At 50.6% G+C, this 22134-nt stretch overlaps 1 protein-coding gene across 1 annotated transcript in view; it reads left to right on the top strand.

The window, feature by feature from the left end:
* The window catches only part of akt1 (v-akt murine thymoma viral oncogene homolog 1), a 31759-nt gene extending 10506 nt beyond the window's left edge, over window positions 1–21253 (top strand). Inside the window, exons 3-14 of the mRNA XM_060052164.1 lie at window positions 3389–3517; window positions 6479–6590; window positions 7060–7186; window positions 7995–8126; window positions 8236–8301; window positions 8990–9058; window positions 9228–9353; window positions 12061–12189; window positions 16401–16615; window positions 17616–17703; window positions 18272–18374; window positions 19311–21253. Coding sequence (XP_059908147.1) covers window positions 3389–3517; window positions 6479–6590; window positions 7060–7186; window positions 7995–8126; window positions 8236–8301; window positions 8990–9058; window positions 9228–9353; window positions 12061–12189; window positions 16401–16615; window positions 17616–17703; window positions 18272–18374; window positions 19311–19390 — 1376 coding nt within the window. The 3' untranslated portion in view covers window positions 19391–21253. The remainder of the gene's footprint in view (window positions 1–3388; window positions 3518–6478; window positions 6591–7059; window positions 7187–7994; window positions 8127–8235; window positions 8302–8989; window positions 9059–9227; window positions 9354–12060; window positions 12190–16400; window positions 16616–17615; window positions 17704–18271; window positions 18375–19310) is intronic.
* The last annotated feature ends 881 nt before the right edge of the window (window positions 21254–22134 follow it).

Genomic DNA, 22134 nt, shown 5'->3' with positions numbered 1-22134 from the left:
GAAGGGGGGGCGGGTTCTGCGTGCGATGGCGCCCAGAATGTAAGCGCTGTGAGTGTCGGGAGGGGTTTAGAGGTGGACTGTGGGTGTCACATTCCCCCCCTGATGAGCCTGTTGTTGATCTCATGAACTCCCCCCGTCTCCACTCCGCCCCCCCGTGTCTGCCTGGACGGTTCATTCGCGCAAAGTCACACACACTTTGACGTAGCGCTGCTGCGACATATTGCAAAGGAGACGGAGACGGAGACAGAGGCCGTTGGCTTTGACGCCGACGGTGACGAGGAAATCGGCCGGCGTCCTCTTGACACGGTGTCATTGACCATAACACACACGCCACGGAGCCCAACCCCTGCCATGAGAGGAGTGTGGAGTCGGCTGCACGCTAGTGCAAGGTTGCGTCATCTGCGGCCGCCGAGTCTGCCTGACGGAAGCCAATGCAAATACGCAAACAAAACAAACGGGTCTGGGAAACTAAGACTCATCACCCAGAGCATTATCCCACACCGTCTGACCAGAGTGGGTCGGTGCCTGCCAGAGTTTTGGTTTTAAGTGATGATAAATGATGAGAACTGACGGTGAAGAAACAATCAAAAACCACAATGCAATATACCTCACTGTAGGCTAGAAATAGTTTGTCTTTGGGCAACCGACACGATATGTAAACTGGCTTTCCTTGGCTCTTGGCGAGGCTTAAGCAAACACGCAATCCACACAGCGCCGGCCATAATGAGGAAGATTTGAATGAGCTCTTCCTCTGACATTGTCATGGCGCCGGCAGGACTCACGCACGCACACGCACATGATCACGCACGCATGCAAACACACACACGCCATTGCTCGCGCCGCCAAATTGTGCACATAGTGTCCTCTGTGAGGAAGGGCTGGCATGGGCCTTGGCTGGATAATATGGGTCAGCCAGAACCACTGACCACAGACTGGGGCCCCAGCTGGGGCCCAGCATACAGGGACAAAACGCTCGAGGGTGGGGGGGAAGGGGGGCAAAGAGACACTGGGCTGCGGCGCGGAGCGAGGTGTGGGCGACGCCCAGGAAGCGACATTTGGAGCAGGTTGTCGTGGTTGCTGTTGTGGTCGGTTGCGATGCCTACCAGGACTGCTGCTCCGACGGCTACTAAAATAAGTCCTGTGTGAATCACGAGGTATGTTTTTAGCAACCCCACTATGCTCGCCGTTCAGGGCAGGGTTCGGCTCAGCGTCTGGGACGGTGTTTTCTTCGATAAGGGGCCAGGTGACGTTGTTTATAAAGAAGCACCAGCTCGCGTCTTCCATGAAGCCTTTCTTCCCTTATTTACAATACTGCAGTCCATTTTGGTTTAACGTTTCCAGACCCCGTATTTGTTGAATATACGCCTGGTGTGAAAAAGAATGGAATGGCATTTTAATACACCGCCTTAAGGAACACATATTTTTATTAACTCGCCACAGTTACGTTTGTCTGGAGACCTATTTTAGGTTTGGCAACTTATGAACAAGGCCTCGGGTTTCAAACAAAACCATTTACTCCCTGAAATCATTTCATCTCGGGCATGCGCAGTGGAACAGATCCATCGAGGATTGTGTGTGTGTGTGTGTGTGTGTGCGTTTAATTAGGGACGAGGCATATGCGTGTAGCCACCGCAGAAACGGCTGACAAAGACGAGGTAATTTTCGAAAATGAGCCGCGTTTGGTGTGCGAAAACACATACCCTGCAGAACAGAGGGATGAAAAAACCCCAACCCTGGGCATGATGAAAAATGTAACAACATATTGGACATCTGCTACAGATTGAAGTCTAAAATATGCTGCGCTGCGGGGCAGATGTTTGCTCTGGGCCGGGTGTTTCTTTTTTTCTCGTTCTGCCACCTTGCCAGTTGCAGTAAATCAGGTGGCAAGTTTTTTTCATTTTTTTCATTTCTTCATCTTTTCATTTTTTTTTACACCATAGTGTTGTTTTGTGCGTAATAGCTCCGTTCTGTCCTAGCGGGGGTTTTACATAAGCACTTAATAGTCTGTATCACTTTTCTATCTGGTCGCAGGCACATCTGCAGTTAAATTAATGGGTTTTCCCCTCCATATAGTAATCAAGAAAGGGGATGAATGAGTTCAGTCGGTACCTTCTGTACCGCACGTTGTTGATCTTAAAGGCAGAAGAATATACAAAGAAATCTCCAGTTTTGATAGGAAGCGGGCAAGGATTGTCTAGCTCTGTCTGGACTGATCTGGGCCAGTTATACTCAAGGGCCTGCTAATGTCTGCACTTTTGCAAGAAGAGCAGACTTTATCGACTGATCCTGTAAAACACACACGCACACACACACACACACACACACACACACACACACACACACACACACACACACACCCTGCCTGCTCTCTCAATCGGACACACAAACACTTCTGTGTTGGAGGAAATGGGGCAATTAAAGACAGCTTGCTTTGGCGCTGCATGGGGTTAATACACTGCTCCATAATTAAAAATAAATTACACTTTTTCCTGTATAAATATTCAAATTTCTCTCCAGTATGTTAGGCTGCCTTGTTATGGTGCGTAATCTTTTTTTTCTACTTTTTTTCATTTTTGCCTAACATCTGGCGCATCATTTCCTGAACCGTCGCCGAAGTAAATTGCATTTTGTGTGCATGTGAGGGATTCAGAGTTTCTCGTGTGTTAAAGTGGATGGGATTGACATGCACGGATGAACTTTATAGACTCTGTCTGAAATGCTATTTTAAGAGAAGAGGAAAAAAAGTTACTGTTTCTGATCCCTTAGACTCACACACAGACACACACACACGTACGCACACAGAGATATGCTCAGAATTGACAACTTTTACAGAACAAAAAATATCTTTGGTTGCCCATTAGAGACACGCGATGTTTTGAATTCCTGTTCTCCGTGTTTCCTTCCTCATTCTCCACGGACCACTGTTCTGCCGTTTAAAGGACAAATGGGACAAAACGGATGATTTCGAACACCTTGACATAAAAAAAGAGTGTAATGGGGAGGGGGGGGGACGGGGACTTCTGGTCAGAGGGGGCCGTCAGGGTGGGGCTGAAGGTTCCTGACTCCCCAGTAAACCCATTTGTCCTGCCACTGACCTCCAGTCAGAAAGGCAGGCCGACAAGGTGGTCCTCTTGTGAAGCACTGCATGGTAGCATAGCATAGCAATGAGAGCGCAAAACAACCAGTCCCCCATCTCACCCAATCGGATGAGAATATCGAACGCTATAGCTCACTGTGTTTAGGTTCTATATACAATGCAAGCGTTGACATTTAGTATGCTTTACGTTTACACAGTTTTGTGCATCATTTGTGTGTGTGACCCCCCCTTCAAGCAATCTCTAAACTGTTTCCCCCCCTTCTCTAACTCTCTCTCTCATGTCTCACGCAGGAGAGTACATTAAGACCTGGAGGCCGAGGTATTTTCTCCTCAAGAGCGACGGTACATTCATCGGCTACAAAGAGCGACCGCAGGATGTGGACCAGCTGGAGACCCCCTTAAATAACTTCTCTGTCGCACGTGAGTGTCTGTTCCTGTACAATTTGCACACTTTTCTGCCCCCCCCCCCCCCCCTTTCTTACTGCTGGCAACTGTGTTTTGTCTCCCGAGTTGATGTGTTTACATACTTGGTGAGAGTCTCTATGTAACTTCATATCCACATGTTGTGCATTAGACAACGCAGTGGCTGCGTCCGAGTCCCCAGAGTGCACAATGCAACCGGGATAAAAGAAAAGATTAGGAGAAATGGGACAAAAGTGAAGTGATGAGACTGAACCGGTTCAATATTAACCCCCCGGGGTGTGAGGGTCCCGCTCGCAGGGAGAATGGTTCTGTGTGGTATAACACGCTAAACAGTTTGCCATCACTGCACTGCCATTCTTATAAAGTCATAACTCTCCCTCTCTTTCCCTCTCTTTCTCTCTCTTTCTCCCTTCTTCGTCAATCTTGGTATCTCACCCTAACGCGCCGTTTATTATGAATAGAAAAATAAGACAACAAGAGGGAGGGAAAAAAAGTGGAAGAATGACTGCGGAGACGAGCCCGCCGCAGCGCCCCGTCACAGATAGGCGCGGGGACAAGCTGTGCCAGTGACTGAACACGGCAATTAGACAACATACTGTTTGTTTAACCGAATGCCTCCTCCCTGACACTCTTGAGTTATTGTGGCTATTAGCCGGCTGATTTCAATTATTTATCTCAGCTCCGTTCTTCTGAAGCCCGCTCTCGCCTCCGCCCCTCCCCTCCCCTCCCCCTCCCTCCGTCGACGCTTGCTCCTGTTTAGACTTCCAGCGCTGCGACCTCGCCGCGAGAGGACAAACCGTTTGCGTGGCTGCTGATAGGGGGTAGGGGGGGGGGGGGGGGGGGGGGGGGAGCACGGGGGTGAGGGGGTGAGGGGGAGGGGGGTGGCGGCGTGCTACAGCTGGATCCCACAGACGCCGTGACGGAGCGCCATGTTGGAGCACAGTGGTGGGTCCGCGCGCCTATGCTCCATCCATCAGGCGGAGGCCATTTTGTGTCGCCGTTCTGACAATTGTGCTGACAGGTTTTCTGTCGCCGAGGCAGATGTTGACGCGCCGGGCGGAGAAATGGGGCTCAGCCGCGACGAGGCGGTGTGACTGATCGTTGGGTCCTGTAATCGTCTTCTTGTCTGGTTTTTTCGTCGCCCAAAACGGTTGGACATTTTTCGCGGGCGGGGAGATGTCTTGGTTCGCTGCATCATCGTAATGCCATTTGCTTGGACAGATTATGATTGGCGTGGAAATCGCGGGTCTTCTTTGTTAATAGTTTACAAAGGAAATGAGCAAAGTTTTTGGCGAAACATTTTTAACGTATTCAGACATCCACAGTTTGGGCTAATGTTTGGCTATTTAAATATCATGATCCCATTATATTGGAATTAGGGTCATTAAAGTTAATAAAATATTTAATATTTTTGTCTCGACATTAAAATACAACGATATACAGTATATTGCAGCTTTTCCTTGATCTATCCAATGTCATCAAAACATAAGTACCACGGTGTCATTCACACATGTCTTCATGGTGAGGCGTACAACGTACATGTACGGATCTCTTTGTTCCTTCGTCCCAGGCTCCCATTTCCCGTCTAGCAATCAAATGATCACTTCTCCTCCCTTTATTTTCCAGTGCACTGCGCACAAGGCCCTGGACGCTTCAGTACGGCCGGCTTTAGGGCCTAGCCGCGGCCCCCTCTCTAGCGCTGTGCTGCGGTATAAAGTCATTTCTTCGCCGTAGAGCAGCTCATTGGCCTCGCTACAGTGGTCAGACGCAGGCGGCATCCGCGGGGAGGGGGGCTAAGGTATCTCCTGGTTCACCCCGGGCTTCGGTGCGCTCACCGTTGTTCATTTGCCAGTTGACTAGTCGTCATGGTAGCATGGTAGCGTTAACTTAGCCTTCTCTTGAGTCGGACACCAGGGAAACTGCTCGTATATCCTGTCCGGCCATTTTGTTTACCGTAGCGTTTAGGAACCATCGTTTTTATTGGGACGCAGGAAAAGGCAATATATAGGGGTCATAGACTTCAGCAAGTACTGCTATGCTAGTAGAGAGAGTGGAGCACTGCCAATATCAGGCTGTCATCCCGTACATAAAAACTGCCCCCTGCAACAGCAAACTGGAAAAAATGAAAATCAAGGCTGTTTTTGTTTTTGTCCTTCCATTTCTAACTAATGAGAACAAATGTGAATCATTGCTCACCGCCAGTTACACTTTCTTCGTTCCATCTGTATTCCCTGTGAGTCAGACAGATTGGTATGTGTCCCTCAACGCAACATCTGCAGGAGTGTGATGGCGTGAGTTGGGAGTGAGGGTGAATTATTGGAGAACTGTCTCTTCTCTTCCTTGAATCCCTTCTTTGATAAGGGGTGCGTGTAACAACACTTTCTCAAATCCACCCTTTAAACTCTGCCCGCGGGCGAAGGGGTTAAGTTTCACTCTCTAACCTCGGCATCCGAAGACGCAAAGAGTTTCCTGAACATGTTTTTAATTCTTCGCGTCACCAATAGAGCAGAATAGAGCAAGGACTGACAAAAAACAAAAATGCTACTGCACACATGTCATACGGCATTTGTGTGTGTGTTTGTATATATATTTGTGTATGTATGTATATATTGCTATAATAGGCATTGCAAATATAAAGAGCATCGACTATTGTACTCGAAGCACCCTTTGAAAAACATCATGCCTCTCTATTCCTTGAAGAAATCGGGGTGGAGAAAAGGGAAAGCCAGAGACTCGGGGATCATTGCTTTGTTCATCCTTTTTAAAGTACACCTGTTCCATCCCAGAGTGGCTGGCCCCGGCTCCGGCTCTGTCTGTTAGGGCCGGCGATCAAGATAAATGGTTGTAACGGTGGCTCTGTCTCTTCCCCCTTCTTCAACCATCCACCACGCCGCCGCCCCCCCCCCCCCCCCCCCCCCTGTCCGCCGCCTCGCCCTCCTTCCTCCAAACGGTGGTCAGAGTGCCAGCTGATGAAGACAGAGAGACCCAAGCCCAACACATTCATCATCCGCTGCCTGCAGTGGACCACTGTCATCGAGCGCACCTTCCACGTGGAGACCCCCGAGGAGCGGTAAGCCAGCCCGCCCACCCCTCTCCCTCTCCCTGTCCCCGCTCCTCCTCCTCCTCCTCCCTGTGGTTGGAACAACCAGCGGAGAGAGCGAGAGAGGCACACACACACAGACACACGCACGGGTACGTCAGACTCGGCACTCATTGGCTTCAAGTAGACCTTCATCCAAACAACGTGTGTGTGTGTGTGTGTGTGTGTGTGTGTGTGTGTGTGTGTGTGTGTGTGTGTGTGTGTGTGTGTGTGTGTGTGTGTGTGTGTGTGTGTGTGTGTGTGTGTGTGTGTGTGTGTGTGTGTGTGTGTTTCGAGCTGTGTGTGTGTGCACGCCGACCCAGGAGGTCAGTGAGAGATTGGCTGAAGTCACACTTGAAATTGTTTCCTGACGATAAGGAGCCAATTACAGGGTCGGAATGCATCATGAATGCATCATGGGGGCCTGATGCTATCGCCGCACTGCTTGTTCCGCCCGCAGGGAGGAGTGGACCAAAGCCATCCAGACGGTGGCCGTGGGGCTGCAGAAACAAGAGGAGGAGATGATGGACTCCTCCCCCGACCCCATGGACATGGAGGCCTACCTGACCAAACCCAGACAGAAAGTGGTACTGCACCGTATCCCCCCTTTACCATGTCCGTCTGGTGGGGTGCTCTTCCCCCCCCGTGACGCCCCTTCTTCTGCCGCGTCGGTTCGCTCTACGAGTTCCACAGTTCCCTCCTGGATCCGTTGGCCGTCCGTTCTTCTCTTTATCGAGCGAGGGGGGGGGCGTTTTTGTCGCCTCTGTACTTTGCTAAACCTTAAAACTCTTACTTGTTTGCCTCTAACCTAGACCCCGCTGCCCTTTGACCTTTTCTTCCCCCCCCCCATCCCACCCTCCCCGCCCCACTCAGCCCCTACCCACCTCCCACTCAGCCTCCCCAACCCCCACCCCCCATACCCAGCTGTTCCACACAACATCAGCCGCGAGCAGCTTAGCACGGGATAGCATTCCCGTCGGCATGTCTCACCGCCGCGTGCTCCCTCTCCCCCCTCCCCCCTCCCCCCTCGGGCATGACACGGAGGTCCGAGGCCGCGGGATTGGGTGTCCCTCACGCAAACGTTTTCGTCACGGCGCGGGGATCAAAGGTTAACAAAGACCTGGCTTCCTCCCTCGTATAAATACATGCCTGAGGCCTTGCCGTTTTGGAACACGTGGGGATTGAGCTGTTGCTGAAGTAGCACCTGCCGTATTCTCCTGGGGTGGTTGTTGTCCCTTTGGGGGATAGGTGGTATATCTTGGCTCGAGCTTGAGTCTTCCGTTGGTAACCGGACACTGTGTGTGTGTGTGTGTGTGTGTGTGTGTGTGTGTGTGTGTGTGTGTGTGTGTGTGTGTGTGTGTGTGTGTGTGTGTGTGTGTGTGTTCTCCTCGGCAGACGATGCACGACTTTGAATACCTCAAACTCCTGGGAAAAGGTACCTTCGGCAAAGTCATCCTGGTGAAGGAGAAGGCCACGGGACGCTACTACGCCATGAAGATCCTGAAGAAGGAGGTGATCGTGGCCAAGGTGGGTGGCCGGGGCCCCGGGGCCTGTTGATACGAAAGGCTTTTTCCGTCATTGTGGGGGAACCCGCTCAAAAATGCTCTTTTTTCTTCTCCCCGTGTTTTTCATCCAGGATGAAGTTGCTCACACACTAACGGAGAACCGAGTGCTCCAGAATTCCAAGCATCCGTTCTTGACGGTGAGGACCCCGACCCCCCCCCCCCCCCCCTCCCCCACCCCTCTTCCATATAAACCTAAAGCAAACCCTCCCTCACCATCACAATCGTCCATCGCAGCGCCTCCACTCACCCGCCCCTCAGACCCATTGAGTCAGGACAGGAGGCGAGGCGGGGGGGGGGGGGTTAACCAAAACGTTCTGAAGAGCCCTGTGCTAAAAGGGGTCTAGTAGGTTGCAGGGCCTCCTCTAGATGACAGAGGTGCTCCCATTCACTAGCCCCCTCCTCCATCAGTCTGAGGTTGGAGCGCTGGATGTGTTGTTGGGCTACCGAGTGGAACGCAGAGTCCACAAAATAACATCATGTGATGCTCGACCGGGATACAACCGAACACTGTGCCACAGTTTGGCCGCACATCCTGTGCCTGTGATCAACAGGCATTGAGGAGAGTGCCTCTTAAGGACACCGTGGGCCAAACTGCTCTGGAAGGAATTATAATAAAAATATATATATTTGAACTGGATCACTCACCACTGTGACGTTCAGATGTTGAAATCCCATTGAGGAAGAAAAGAAATGTAAATCAATAGTGCATTCATATTCACTATAGTTAATATATTATTCATGTTTATATACATGTATGGCGTGCATTGAAAATGTCACAGTGCAGCGGTGAGTCTCTTCAGTGTCTCCTCTCTCCTCTCCCTGCAGGGCCTGAAGTACTCGTTCCAGACCCATGACCGGCTGTGCTTTGTGATGGAGTATGCCAACGGCGGCGAGGTAAACCATTCTGATCGCCCCGATCAATACGTACTCTAGGCCGCGCCCGGCTTCCCGATCGATCGTGCGGGCTGGAGCGGACGCTTTCTTAACCGCGTCTCTCCCCCTGTCCTTTCCCCTTCCTTCCTCTCCCATCCATCCCCCGGCCTCCCCCTGCCTCCCCCTCCAGCTGTTCTTCCACCTATCCAGGGACCGCGTGTTCTCAGAGGAGCGGGCGCGGTTCTACGGCGCCGAGATAGTGTCCGCCCTGGACTACCTGCACGCCGAGAGGAACGTGGTCTATCGGGACCTGAAGGTTTGTGTGTGCGTTTGTGTGTGGGTGTGTGTGTGTGTGTGTGTGAGCGTATGTGTGTGTGTCTCGTCGCCAACTCTCCTCTCGCCTTCATCGTCTCTTCCCTGCCTCTTACAGCGGTGTGCACTCACCCGGACCATTCCTCTAGTCCCCTCTCTATCGCTCGCTATTCTGCTGTTTTTTTTTCCCGCTGTGTCTACGTCTTTGTCCTTTGCGCCCTCACCGTTGCTCTCCCTCTCTCCTCGTCTATAACTCAGTCTCTTGTTCGATCGGTCTGTGTGTTGCTCTCTCGGCGCTCTGCGTTCTCCTCCTCCCACCGACTCTCCCTTCATCTCTCTGATGGCAGGATATAAATAGGGCTTGCCTCCGTCCAGAGCAGTAGCAATGGCAGCAGCCAGAGGCTTATTGATCAGACAACCCCCTTTCCTCCAGAGCCCAGACCTCCCTGCAGCTGCAGCCACAGCCACTGTCCAACAGCCGACTGCAGATAAACAAATGACAGCCACCAGCTCCTACAGGCACACAGACACACAGACACACACACACACACAGACACACACACACACACACACACACACACACAGCCTGTCCGGCTGCTTACCCAAGCACACACGGATGGATAATAAGAGCATGCAAGTCTTCCTCGGTGCCCTCGTGCCGTACGGGTTTCCAGTGCTGCGTCAGCGTCACTCGGCGCCCGCGACCATGTCAGTGGTGAGGGTTGTTGACGAGAGGCGACGGGAGCGGAGACGTCCCTCGGATGACCTCATAGACCTCGGATGGGTGACGACGAGGCAGGGGGGGGGGGGATGGGGAGGACTAGGGGGGAGAGTTTTGTTTAATTCGCTGGCGGTCTGTAGCCTTCACCCAGGTTTTCAATCGGCTGATGAAACCATAGCAGCCAGGTCAGCACAGACACCCACACCGCCACCGCCTCCCCTCCCCATCCCTCTCCTTCACTACCCCTTCCCCCCCTCCCCCCAGTGGGTTTACGAGGCAGCCTCGCGGGCCGCCGGGGGTTCTTCTGAAAGTGCCAGGGTAGCAGGATTCGGAGGATGTGCTGACTCTGGCCCCACTGCCGCCGCTAGCCCTGGGTGAGCTACAGCTGCCAGGTGACTTTTACACCGAGGGAGGGAGGGGGAGGGGGGGGGAGAGAGAGAGAGAGGGGGGAGCAGGGAGGGAGGGAGGGAGGGAGGGAGTGCGAGGTGGAACGAGGGCACGATGACATTAAGAAAGCCCCGGCCGATGCCAAGTTATGACGTTGTCATGTTCAACGCATTACCTTAAGACCGCCAACTTTCTATCAACATACATTAGGTTTTGCTCACAGGGCATGCTAATTCTCCCTCCCGATGTCTGGACTGTCTCCTGCAGGCTGAAGGTTGCTCTAATTTAGTAAATCTTATACCAAATAAGAGCGTTGAGGAGCACCTGGCGTGGCTCTTTGTGAGGCTGCATGCTGATGCTAATTGGTATTGCATTGCATTATCAGCTACTGAAGGATGGCCGCCATGTCAGGCAGGAGTCGAGGGAAGCTGGTCCCTTTCAGTGGTTTCATCCTCGCTGTTTACCTGGCTACAGATCGCCAGACGGATCATTAATATCTAATAGTCCTGTCCATCTCGTCAAGCAAAACCTATGTGGCATCAAACCAATGGTGTGCAGGTTTCGTGGATACTGGATAGCTTTACAGATCTGGGCAGCTGAAACCACTCATGGCGGCCAGCCTCCACTTCCTGCTCTCTCTCTTCCTCTCTGTGGTCAAGAGCAATCAAATTAATAATTAAATGTTTCGCGTAACTGAACACCTGTTCTTAACTTTTACACGTCCTGCTCTACCGTCCTTAATGTACCGTTTCCTGCTTGATGGGATCAGTCCTTTATCATTCCTCTCTAAGTTTTAAACACTTTAAAACACTTTACTCATTTTATTATTTTTTAGGGTGGGGTTCTGTAGGCACTAGGCAACTTTTGACTCTCTGACCCAGCAGTCCTACTATGTTATAGCAGAACTTCTAGGAGGAGACGGCACAGAGTCTGGGCTGGAAACCCCAAACGGCCTTGTTTCCTCTTTCACTACAAAGATATTCTACTGAGGTGGATGAATCTTTCAATAAGTGTATTCCTACTACGGCCTAGATGGTGTTCATCTGAAATGTTCACAGACATTTCTTTGCAGTTCACTACTGCTGGTAAACTCTGTGTTTGCGGAGGATAGCAAATGATAGCCCTACAGATCAACACCCCCAGCAACCTCATTGGTCGAAACAAATAAGAAATAATCTTTTTTTGTTAACGCCCTGTTCACCCATATTTGACCTCGCCATATTTGTGAGATTAGGCTACCTGCCTCAATCCCCCCTTTCAGGATAAAGTCTGCATACGTCTTCTCATGCGCTTGCCATCATCGGCATGGACTCTGCTGTCATCCTCCTCCAAAAGCACATTAAAAACAAGCTGGGTGTCGTATTGAATCCTCAAACATCTGTGTTAAAGCTGCAGCCAGAGAAAACTTAAGCTAACAAACACCCCTCGCCCCCTCCTCCTCCCATGTGCACCTCACGCCCTGCGTATGTGCGTTACCACGGCAACCCGTTTCTATTTTCACTTTTTTCTGTTTTCACTCTTTTCTGTTGATCCGTCTTCCAATTAGTACATTTCTCCTGCTTGTTACGTTAAAAATAAGATTTTTTGCTTCCTGTGTCCTCAGCTGGAAAATCTCATGCTGGACAAAGACGGACACATCAAGATCACGGACTTCGGTCTGTGTAAGGAAGGCATCATCGATGGCGCCACCATGAAGACCTTCTGCGGGACACCCGAGTACCTGGCCCCCGAGGTATCCATACCACTCCGACACATCAGACCTCATTCAGCTTTCAGTTCAATACAGGCCATTTGAATAGGAATGTCCTTTTGGGGACATTCACCGATAGTTTTATACACAGTGAGTGAATAAGTTTCGTAGCAGGGGTGGCCCCAATGGGAATTGAACTCTGAACTCTGTGTTGATGCCTTTGTCGTCACTAATGGAGGCACCATTCTGAATCATTTAACGTTGTGGCGTTTGCTTGACCGCATTACTTTCAATGCAAAGGAAAAGAATCACGGTCAAGGCAGCCGTTGCAGTATCCTCAGCCAATTGTTGCCGAGCAGAACGGTAACTAAACCAATATTTAGCAGCACTATCCTACAAAAAAGTCAAAAGATGGCGTTTGATTAGACAATAGGGGAGTCCGGGGCAGCTGTTCCCAAAGGCCTGTCCAATCTGTGCCTGAGGTCTGTGAGCAAACAGCCCGTTGTGGCGGGGCGGCCTCCATAGGGGGGGGGGGGGGGGGGGGGGCACTCGCCATCGCGTGCAGGTATGACCGGTGTCAGAAGTGTGGGGGGGGGGGGGGGGGGTGTAGGGTCTTATGTCATCTGATACGGCATTGTGAGCACAGGCGGTGTGTGTGTGTGTGTGCACAGACGGAGGCCGCCCTGTTGCCGCAGGAGTGCTTCAGGAAGGAGACGAGGTGGCCGTGTTGACACAGTTGCCCGATAGTTGTTTTTAGCCTCCATCCAGAATTTCCTGGGTGTGCGTGCCTGTATGCGTGTATGCGTGTGTGTGGGGCTGGCGGGCGGGGGGAGGGCGAGGGGATGGGTTCGGTTATGGTGGCCACAGTGCCTCGGTCCTGAGGGAAACGTGAGCTCTAGCCATCGGTGTTGGGGGGGGGGGGGGGGGGGGGGGGTGGGGGGTGCACCTTGTCTACAGCTGTTGCGTGACACCAGGGAGCCCAGAGACGCACAGTCCCGTCCCCAGGCCGGGCGTGACCTCCCCAGGGCTGGAGGGCTGGCCTAGCTGCTCCTAGCCCTCCTCCTCGCCTCGCCCGCTCCACCTCCCCATCTCCCTTTTCCTCCATTATTGTTTTGAGACGGACCTCAATGGCCGGCCTTGTTTCCCCCCCCCCCCCCCCTTCCCCCGCTCCACCTGAACGCGGCGTATCGATGGCGTGGCCGCATCGTTGTGTGTAAACAGCGAGTTTGGGTTCCTCTGACTCAGACCCCGCGCAGGAGACCTCCAGCGGTTGGGTTTTTTAAGCTTGTTGGCTCCGCCTCTCGCTGGATTCTCGCTGAAAAAAACTTGCCCAAGCATTTCCTAATCCATTGAATCAAAGTGAACCTGGCACTCCGCAGTCGTCCTCCTCCCCCCCCCCCCTCGCCTCCGAGGGCCGCCTCTGCCCCTCGCCAGCCAGCGCAGAGGCAGGAGGCGCCGGCGGAGCGTTACCGTAGCAACGGGGTCGCTGGCGAGTGTCTCTGGCGGGCGCGAGCCAGGCAGTGTTACAGGTTGTTCCGCAGTAAACAATGACCTTGTTGTTTGTGCCGCACAGGAATGCTATAATGTCTGGGAATATTCCACCCAGGGTAAGGGAGGGGAGGGAGAGAGGGAGAGAGAGAGAGAGAGAGAGAGAGAGAGAGAGAGAGAGAGAGAGAGAGAGCGAGAGCGAGCGACCCTGGCTAGCCTTTCCCCCAGAGCAGAGGCGATGGGATTGGGGGGGGGGGGGGGGGTAGAAACCCACTTTGTCACGTTTATTAAGTGGTCTAAACAAGACTAACGGTTGGTACCAGGGAAATTTGCTGTTAGGGAATATCTGGAAAATCAAGGAACCTAAACTGGTCTAAATCCCACCTCTGAAACCACTTGTGTCCACTCGCATACTTTAGATTAATGACCGGCCGCATGAAACTTTGGAGTCCAGCACTGAGCAGGACAGAGTGTTTGTGTCCCTCCCTCCCTCCCTCCCTCCCTCCCTCCCTCCCTCCCTCCTCCTCTCTCTCCTCGGAGGCCCTGGAACAAGGGGGGGATTGCGGGGTGTGTAGTGCAGTGCCGGGGCTTGGGGGCCCGGGCAGGGCGGGCAGGCAGGGGCCCCGGTTACGTGTATGAGGGATGAGCTTGGCTCCTGCGCTCCTGGCAGCCTCCACAGCTGTGGTGCTCTTCTACATATATGGGGCAGCTGCGGGCCCAGCTGTCGCGCGGCGTGCCTCACACGACAGCAGCGCTGGAAATAGAGACGGGCGCCGTAATCCTAGCAGCACGCCGGCTTCACGTTACTCCGCCTGCCCTCCGCGGCCCTCCTCCTCCTCCTCCTCCTCCTCCTCCTCCTCCTCCTCCCACTGCTTCTCCTCCTCCCACTGCTTCTCCTCCTCCTCCTCCTCCTCCTCCTCCTCCTCCTCCTCCTCCTCCCACTGCTTCTCCTCCTCCTCCTCCCACTGCTGCTTCTTCTCCTCCTCCTCCCACTGCTTCTTCTTCTCCTCCTCCTCCCACTGCTTCTTCTTCTCCTCCTCCTCCTCCTCCTCCTCCTCCTCTTCTTCCTCCCACTGCTTCTCCTCCTCCTCTTCTTCCTCCCACTGCTTCTCCGCCTCCTCCTCTCCTCCTTCTACCACTCCTCCCACTCTCTCTGTCTCTGGACGCTCACCGCTGTGCCGGGCACGCTGCCCGCTGACACGTGTCCGAGTCTGTGCTACGTGAGGGCAACGTGCGCACTCGTGCCCACGCATGCTGACACACGCACACGCACGCGCACACCAGTGCGTGTACACTCTCACAGACGTGCACAGATATGCACACACACACACTTTCTCATGCCCTCCCACACTCACTTCACATACACACTCACTCTCACATACGCACACACACACACACACACACACACACACACACACACACACACACACACACACACACACACACACACACACACACACACACACACACACACACACACACACACACACACACACACACACACACCCCAGCACAGTTGTTCCTTTTTTCAGTCCACCTGTGTTCCAGAGCTCCGTTCCTCATCCTTACCTAGTTTTTTTTTTTCTTTTCTTCCTTCCCTTTTCTGTTTTCCGGAATGAAAACTCTTGTTTATTTTCTACAGCCGAGTCTATGAATAAAGCACATTGCTTTTACGTGCGGCTGCGTTCTAAGGTCAGAGCGAGCTGAGGGCTGCCGACGAGGCCCTCCAAAGAACAGACTGTTCCCCTTGTCTTGATTTCACCTTCAACATCCGTGCGCCCAAGCAGCCCCCCCAGAACCCTTCCCCGGGGGAGGGGGGGGGGGGGGGGGACCGGGTGCCCCCCTCCCTCTTGCAACAGGTCCAGGGCACAGCCCAATAAAAGGCTTCAGGATGGACTCCCTGCCCCTGTCCCTCTATCTGTCTCTCACTCCTCCTCCCCTGCGGTGTGTTTACCTGCGTGAGAGTGTGTATGTGTTTATATGGGAATGTGTGGGGCACACGTGTACACTAGCGGGCACACTGTCGCACTCTGGTGATTAAATATGCAAGGACTTTGGCGGGAGGGGGGGAAACCCAACCCCCACTCCTAATGTGAGATGGTAGTCCGCCTAGTGTGTGTGTGTGTGTGTGTGTGTGTGTGTGTGTGTGTGTGTGTGTGTGTGTGTGTGTGTGTGTGTGTGTGTGTGTGTGTGTGTGTGTGTGTGTGTGTGTGTGTGTGTGCGTGTGGTGCAGGGTGTCACTGTGACGTGTAGGCAGCTGCCAATGTATTTGATTTGAGACAGACTTCTTAGTGCAGCAAACGGTTTTGTGCTCTGTGCACAAAACCACAAGGCTTGAATGCTAGCATAAATTAAAGTCATGGCTAGCCTACTTTTGTCAGCGTTGACAAATGTAGTGGGCAGCACAAACTGCATTGTTCAGGATGGAACCATTCATGGCAACGACTGAACAGGTTATGACTGATTGGAAGGTGAAGGTGGAAGATGTTTTGGGGATATCTTACAGAATGAAGGATGCTTCCTTCAAAACATAAACGATCAAAGGGAGGACGTTCAAATCCATTGTTCGGGCCGCCTTTGTTACACAATTGCACTTGATAAGCATTTTTACCTTGAGCCCAAACGAAAGCTTTGGTGGAGCGAGTATGCTTTGACTGCAGGTAGTGGCACAAAACACAATCCTTTCAAAAAGACCATCACAGCAAAGCGGTCCCCTCAGCCTGACCCCCCCCTGCTTCCTCTGCCCCTCTCGGCGCGACCCTCAGGTGCTGGAGGACAACGACTACGGCCGGGCGGTGGACTGGTGGGGCCTGGGCGTGGTCATGTACGAGATGATGTGCGGCCGGCTGCCCTTCTACAACCAGGACCACGAGAAGCTGTTTGAGCTCATCCTCATGGAGGACATCCGCTTCCCCCGCACGCTGGGGCCCGAGGGCCGCTCCCTGCTCTCCGGCCTGCTGAAGAAGGACCCCAAGCAGAGGTGAGGGGCCCCACCGCTTTGGGCAGGTCTGGTCCTCCGGTACAATGCCCCACGCCTCGCCCTGTCCCTCAGGTTATTGTTAAGACACCGAGGGCTCAATTTGAAGGTCTGGTTCCACTACTCAATTTCACCACTGTTATTCCTTTTTTTCTATATCAATGCGTTTTGGGGGTTCTCCGCTCCCCTCATTAAGGAGATGAATAAGTCCATCAATAACAATACCCCTTTGTGTTGAGTTAAGTTCATTACTACCAGTCCCTAAAGCAGGAGTCAGGAACCTAGGACTCCAGGACTATGCACTATGCATACAAAGTGACCGTTGCCGTTGGAGAAAGTCACAAAGCTAGGGTATTTTGCAGGCCAATGTATTGCGGCGGACCCTCATACCGTAATCTACCATCAAAGAAGATAATGACCTGCAGGGAGACGGAATATGATATCCTTCCTTTAGGCCTAAGTGATCCTTTTTTATTGGCATGTGGCTCAGGAGGAAGAGCGGGCTGACTGGTAACCGGAAGGTTGCTAGTTCAATCCTCGGCTCATCCTCGCCGAGTGTCGAGGAGTCCTTGAGCGAGACACCTTACCCTTACTGCTCCTGACGAGATGGCCGTCGCCGTGCATGGTTGTCACCGCCGTCGGTGTGGGAGTGTGTGCATGAATAGGTGATTGTTAGGCAATATTGTAAAGCGCTTTGACTGGCCAGTGGTTAGAAAAGTGTTTTTATAAATGCAGTCCATTTACCATTTACATTTACTTCACTTCACTTACTACACTCAAAGGTTTGATAATTATTTAAGCAATTCTGTTAAAAATTCAGCAAAAAATAATTAGCTCTTCTGAGAACACTTTCAAGTGATTACATTTTGTCTGGTTCTGCTCAGTGAAGAGGATCCCAGTCGCCTGCCCTGGGGTATCCTTGACCAGCCCGGTAGAGCAGCCCAGAGCCGTCTCCCCGCTCCTGGCTCTCATGCGCGGGTGCGTTTGTTGTCGTTGTTTTCAGGTTAGGCGGAGGGCACGACGACGCCAAGGAGATCATGCAGCACAAGTTCTTTGCTGGCATCGAGTGGCAAGACGTCTACGAGAAGAAGGTGGGTTTCCGGGGAACGTTGTACAGATTTACTTTGACCGCCCCGCTCTCGCTCACAGTGACCGCTAACACTTTACAATAAGGGTTATTTAACCAATAATTTATATTAATTTTGCAGTATTAGCATTAACCAAAATAAAAAAATAAACGTATGTAATGTCATGTAGTTTGTCCCTAACTAGGTAATCATTTACTAATGGTTGCCTTGTTTACTAATGAATGCCTTGTTTACTAATGGTGGCCTTGTTTACTAATGGCGTTCATGTTAACAAATGTAATTTTGCATTCATGTATACATTTAATCTTACTTAATAGGGTTAGGGTTAACATTTAGGGCAGGTTAATCCTCCCCCAATAAACCCTAACCTTATGCCATATGTAAATGCTTACCCCTGCATTGACTAAAGGTAATGAACGTACCCTTATGGTCAAGTGTTACCTAGCTACCTGTAGCACTGTGAACCGGAGACGGGTGAGCAGCGAGCCACAGGCCCACAGCTGTATTGAGTGTCGGCGGCGGGTCCGGTCCGTGTGCTAAGGTGCTCGTGTGTCTCGTCTGAATCCAACAGCTGGTGCCGCCCTTTAAGCCCCAGGTGACCTCGGAGACGGACACCCGCTACTTTGACGAGGAGTTCACAGCACAGACCATCACCATCACACCGCCCGGGCAAGGTAGCGTCCGCACACACACACGCACACATACATATACACACACACACACACACACATACATACATACATACATACATACATACATACATACATACATACATACATACATACATACATACATAGACATACATACATAGACATACATACATAGACATACACATATATACACACACACACAGACAGACATAGACATAGACATAGACATAGATACATAGACATAGACATAAACACATATACATACATACACACACGCGCACACACACACACACACACACACACACACACACACACACACACACACACACACACACACACACACACACACACACACACACACACACAGTTCTTATAACTGAACATGACAGTTTTAGGAACATTTGACGTGTGTGAAAAAAATGGTGCTTTTGTCAAGAGGGGGCGATGTATTTACATTTTATAATTCACTGATAATATACCCTTCCTCCGCAGCACTATGGATATAAGAGTTGAACTTTAAATCAACCCATGCAGGTCTATTTTTATTATTTCTGTGAAAATCCCCCCTTCAGTTGAATGTTTACTCTTTTCATTTGATTTACTTTGTTAAATATTTGGATTTTTCTCCTTTACTTCTGGCAAGAAACGTACCTGGCATCTTGTGTAGCGTTGTTTATGTTGGGTGAAGAAACATTTCAACAGGTGTAGCGTTCCCTTTGAGAATACTGCCGCCCTCTACTGGGGATTGCGTGCCATAAATAGAGAGCAACACATTGTACAGCAGCCATCACTTGCCTTCTCTTCGCTCACACATAAACATGATACGTGTGTGTGTGTGTGTGTGTGTGTGTGTGTGTGTGTGTGTGTGTCTGAGATGAAGCCTCTCAAACCATTATTAAGAAAGGTTTGGTTTTTTGAGTCGTTGTAAATGAACTATTTCTCCCTCCCCCCCCATGCCAGATGACTGTATGGAGTCCTTCGACAGCGAGCGGAGACCCCATTTCCCCCAGTTCTCGTACTCGGCCAGCGGGACAGCCTGATCCACTCTGAATACACTCCTCTGGTCCTCCACCAACTCCCCCCCCCCCCCCACCCGCAGCCCAGCCCCCAGCCCCCTCCACCCCCCCCCCCCCAGCTGACTGCACACTCAAAAGACTGGGGCCTCCCACCCTCTCCTGTCCCTTTCCCTCGGGCGCAGACCTGGGACATTACAATCTCCGTGTCATGCTATGCAGGAAGGTGGGAACATTTTGACAAAACGAAAGAAAACTGTGGTTTTGTGTGGCCTTTTCGAAGAGTACCCATGGCAACCAGCGTTTACACTACCCTCCTACCCCATGTTCGCTGTCGTTGCCCTTATATCGCTCTGACATCCAAATTAGATAATGATTGGGGAAATGGCATGTATATTATGCACACATTTTGGCCCATGTGGTGGATTTTTAAAAGGGTATTTTTGTATACAATTTGCCTACTTTTTATGAGAAATAGGCATAATGTCAACCATGCCTGAACTTTGATTGTGTTGTCTGTTGGGTGTTGATGATCTGGTTACAAATTCCTGAAGAAAAAAACAGATCAATTACTATTCAAACGAAAAACGTTAATCCAACGTATAAAAAGTTGCCCTTTCTGCATAATGAATCGTAAAAAGTTGACACTCATATGTTCAGCTCATCTTCTGGAAACAGTATTTATTACTATTATTTTACTACCATATTTGGTCATACTTTAAAGTGCGGACCGGTCTTACTCCCACTATGATATCCCGTAATTACTTTGATGAAACCGCTGATGTAAGGAATGGTAGAAAAGGCATTGAATGCAAAGCATTGAATGAGTAAAACTGGGTGATCTGGAGAGATTGACTGCGATTGAGTTCAATTAGAGATGTTTGCACATTGCGGTCACTGATACACCCCTGGTTACCTGTTAAGACACATAAAAATATAATTCCTCATTCCTTTCTGTGCAAATGCTGTGTGACAAACCCTTCCTGGTTTTGACTTTGAACTGGCCAGTCAGGTGTAGCCATGGCTGACCAATCAGAGCCTCTCTTCTCTCCCCTTGGTTTTTAGCGCCCCTTCTTCCTCCTTCTAAGTACAGTATTGGGTGTTTTCCTCCCAGTGCACTTAACTGCTGCCTCAATGAGGTCACTTTAACATGACACAAAAAAGAGATCTTGAAAAGACGAACCGCCGTGTGGGAGCTTGGGGGGAGGAGTAATCATTGATGTAATATGAAGGGGGACTTTCACTCCCTCCCAGGGTTATTTAAACGAGACCAGCGTCTACTAAAACCAGCTTGACTGTGCCAATGATATGCACTTTGCAGCCCAAAAGATGATTGTATTTGGATTTGTATTTGTATTAAATTAGCGTTTATTTTTTATTGTCAACTGAAAATTGTGAATAGATATAAAAAAGAGAGTTAAATGTTTCAATCATTATTCCCCCTTTACAGACGGTTGAACATTGGAAACTGCAAAAAAAACCTAAAGGAAAGTTAAGAAAAATGTTTGTAACTTCAATGCTTCAAGTTTTCTTCCTGTTTATTTTATAATATGACTGATAATCATTATTCAAAAGTGCATCATACGTCATTGAATGTAATGGTTTTTATTATATCGTTTTCACTTCTATTGTTTTAAAACCTTTTTGCTCTTTATTTTTTTTATCTGATTGTTACTTTCTCTTGTGCTCTCTTCCCCTGTACTGGCCCCCCTCTGAGAATAGGGAAATGCGTTTTATACTCTTTTTTTTTTTTTTTTTTATCTCAACTTTTGTTTTGTACCTGCCCTACCCCTATTTCTGAGATTGAGGAAACCAGATTTGGTTCAATAATATAAACTTTGTACACTGTTTTGGTCTTTTAAATTGATGAAATAAAAGGTCTTAACAGATGGTGTGATCATTTTCCTATTGTTAGAAATATGTACAGCCCTACCGAACATATGTTGATTTTATGAATCCATACTGACTTATGTTATCAACAATATGTTAAAATGTCCTCAGTCATATCTGTTTGAGTATCAAAAACGGGGCAGTTACTGAACACAATCTATAAATAATGGTTTTGTAACGATTATTTATCCAAATGGATTAATTATCTGTTATTGAATCTGGCAGAGAGGGAGCGTATGTAATGTAGCATCCCATGGTCGATGTCTTCTAACGCCCCCTTACCAACGATGCACCTCATCACCCACCAACCCAGCTCAACATCAGAGGCACATGAGTAAACCCTCTTTACCCCCCTCTCCCCGGTACCTACTGAATGGCTGTGACGGCGATGTCCTAGCCGTGTTCGCTGTCACTGCGGGCCAACTCAGGTCCGTGTCTGCAGCTCTGCAGCTGGCTCCGAGGTGGAGGGGAGTGCGCTCCCCTGGGCCCCGGGCAGATGGTGGCGTCTCTGGAGCAGATGTTGACAGCCAGCGCTCACAGACTGTCTTTGGCCAGCTGCACTCCCACTGGGCCTAGCGGCAAGATCGTGCTTCTGGCCCCAGCGTGACGCTCACCTGACATCCTCTGTCTTCTCACCTGGCTCCCGCTTGGATATGTCCCATAATGCCTTGCTCTGTGGCAAGGAGCTGCCCTCTACTGTGTGTGATGTTCGGGAGCATGATGTCATTCTACATTACACGCTGGAAGCATATGTTCGTTTATGCCAATGGATAGGCCTGTTCAAAGAAAAAATCACAGGATTTTCCTGATTATATTTTAAGATGTGTTCCCCTGAAGCGAATACATATCTTCTCTTCACAACTGTTTTATGATCTATGTAC

This window comes from Gadus macrocephalus, chromosome 5, assembly GCF_031168955.1.
Source record: "Gadus macrocephalus chromosome 5, ASM3116895v1".
Taxonomy (NCBI): domain Eukaryota; kingdom Metazoa; phylum Chordata; class Actinopteri; order Gadiformes; family Gadidae; genus Gadus; species Gadus macrocephalus.
Note: the sequence above shows the minus strand (reverse complement) of the source record. Positions and strands in the feature narration are given on the sequence as shown.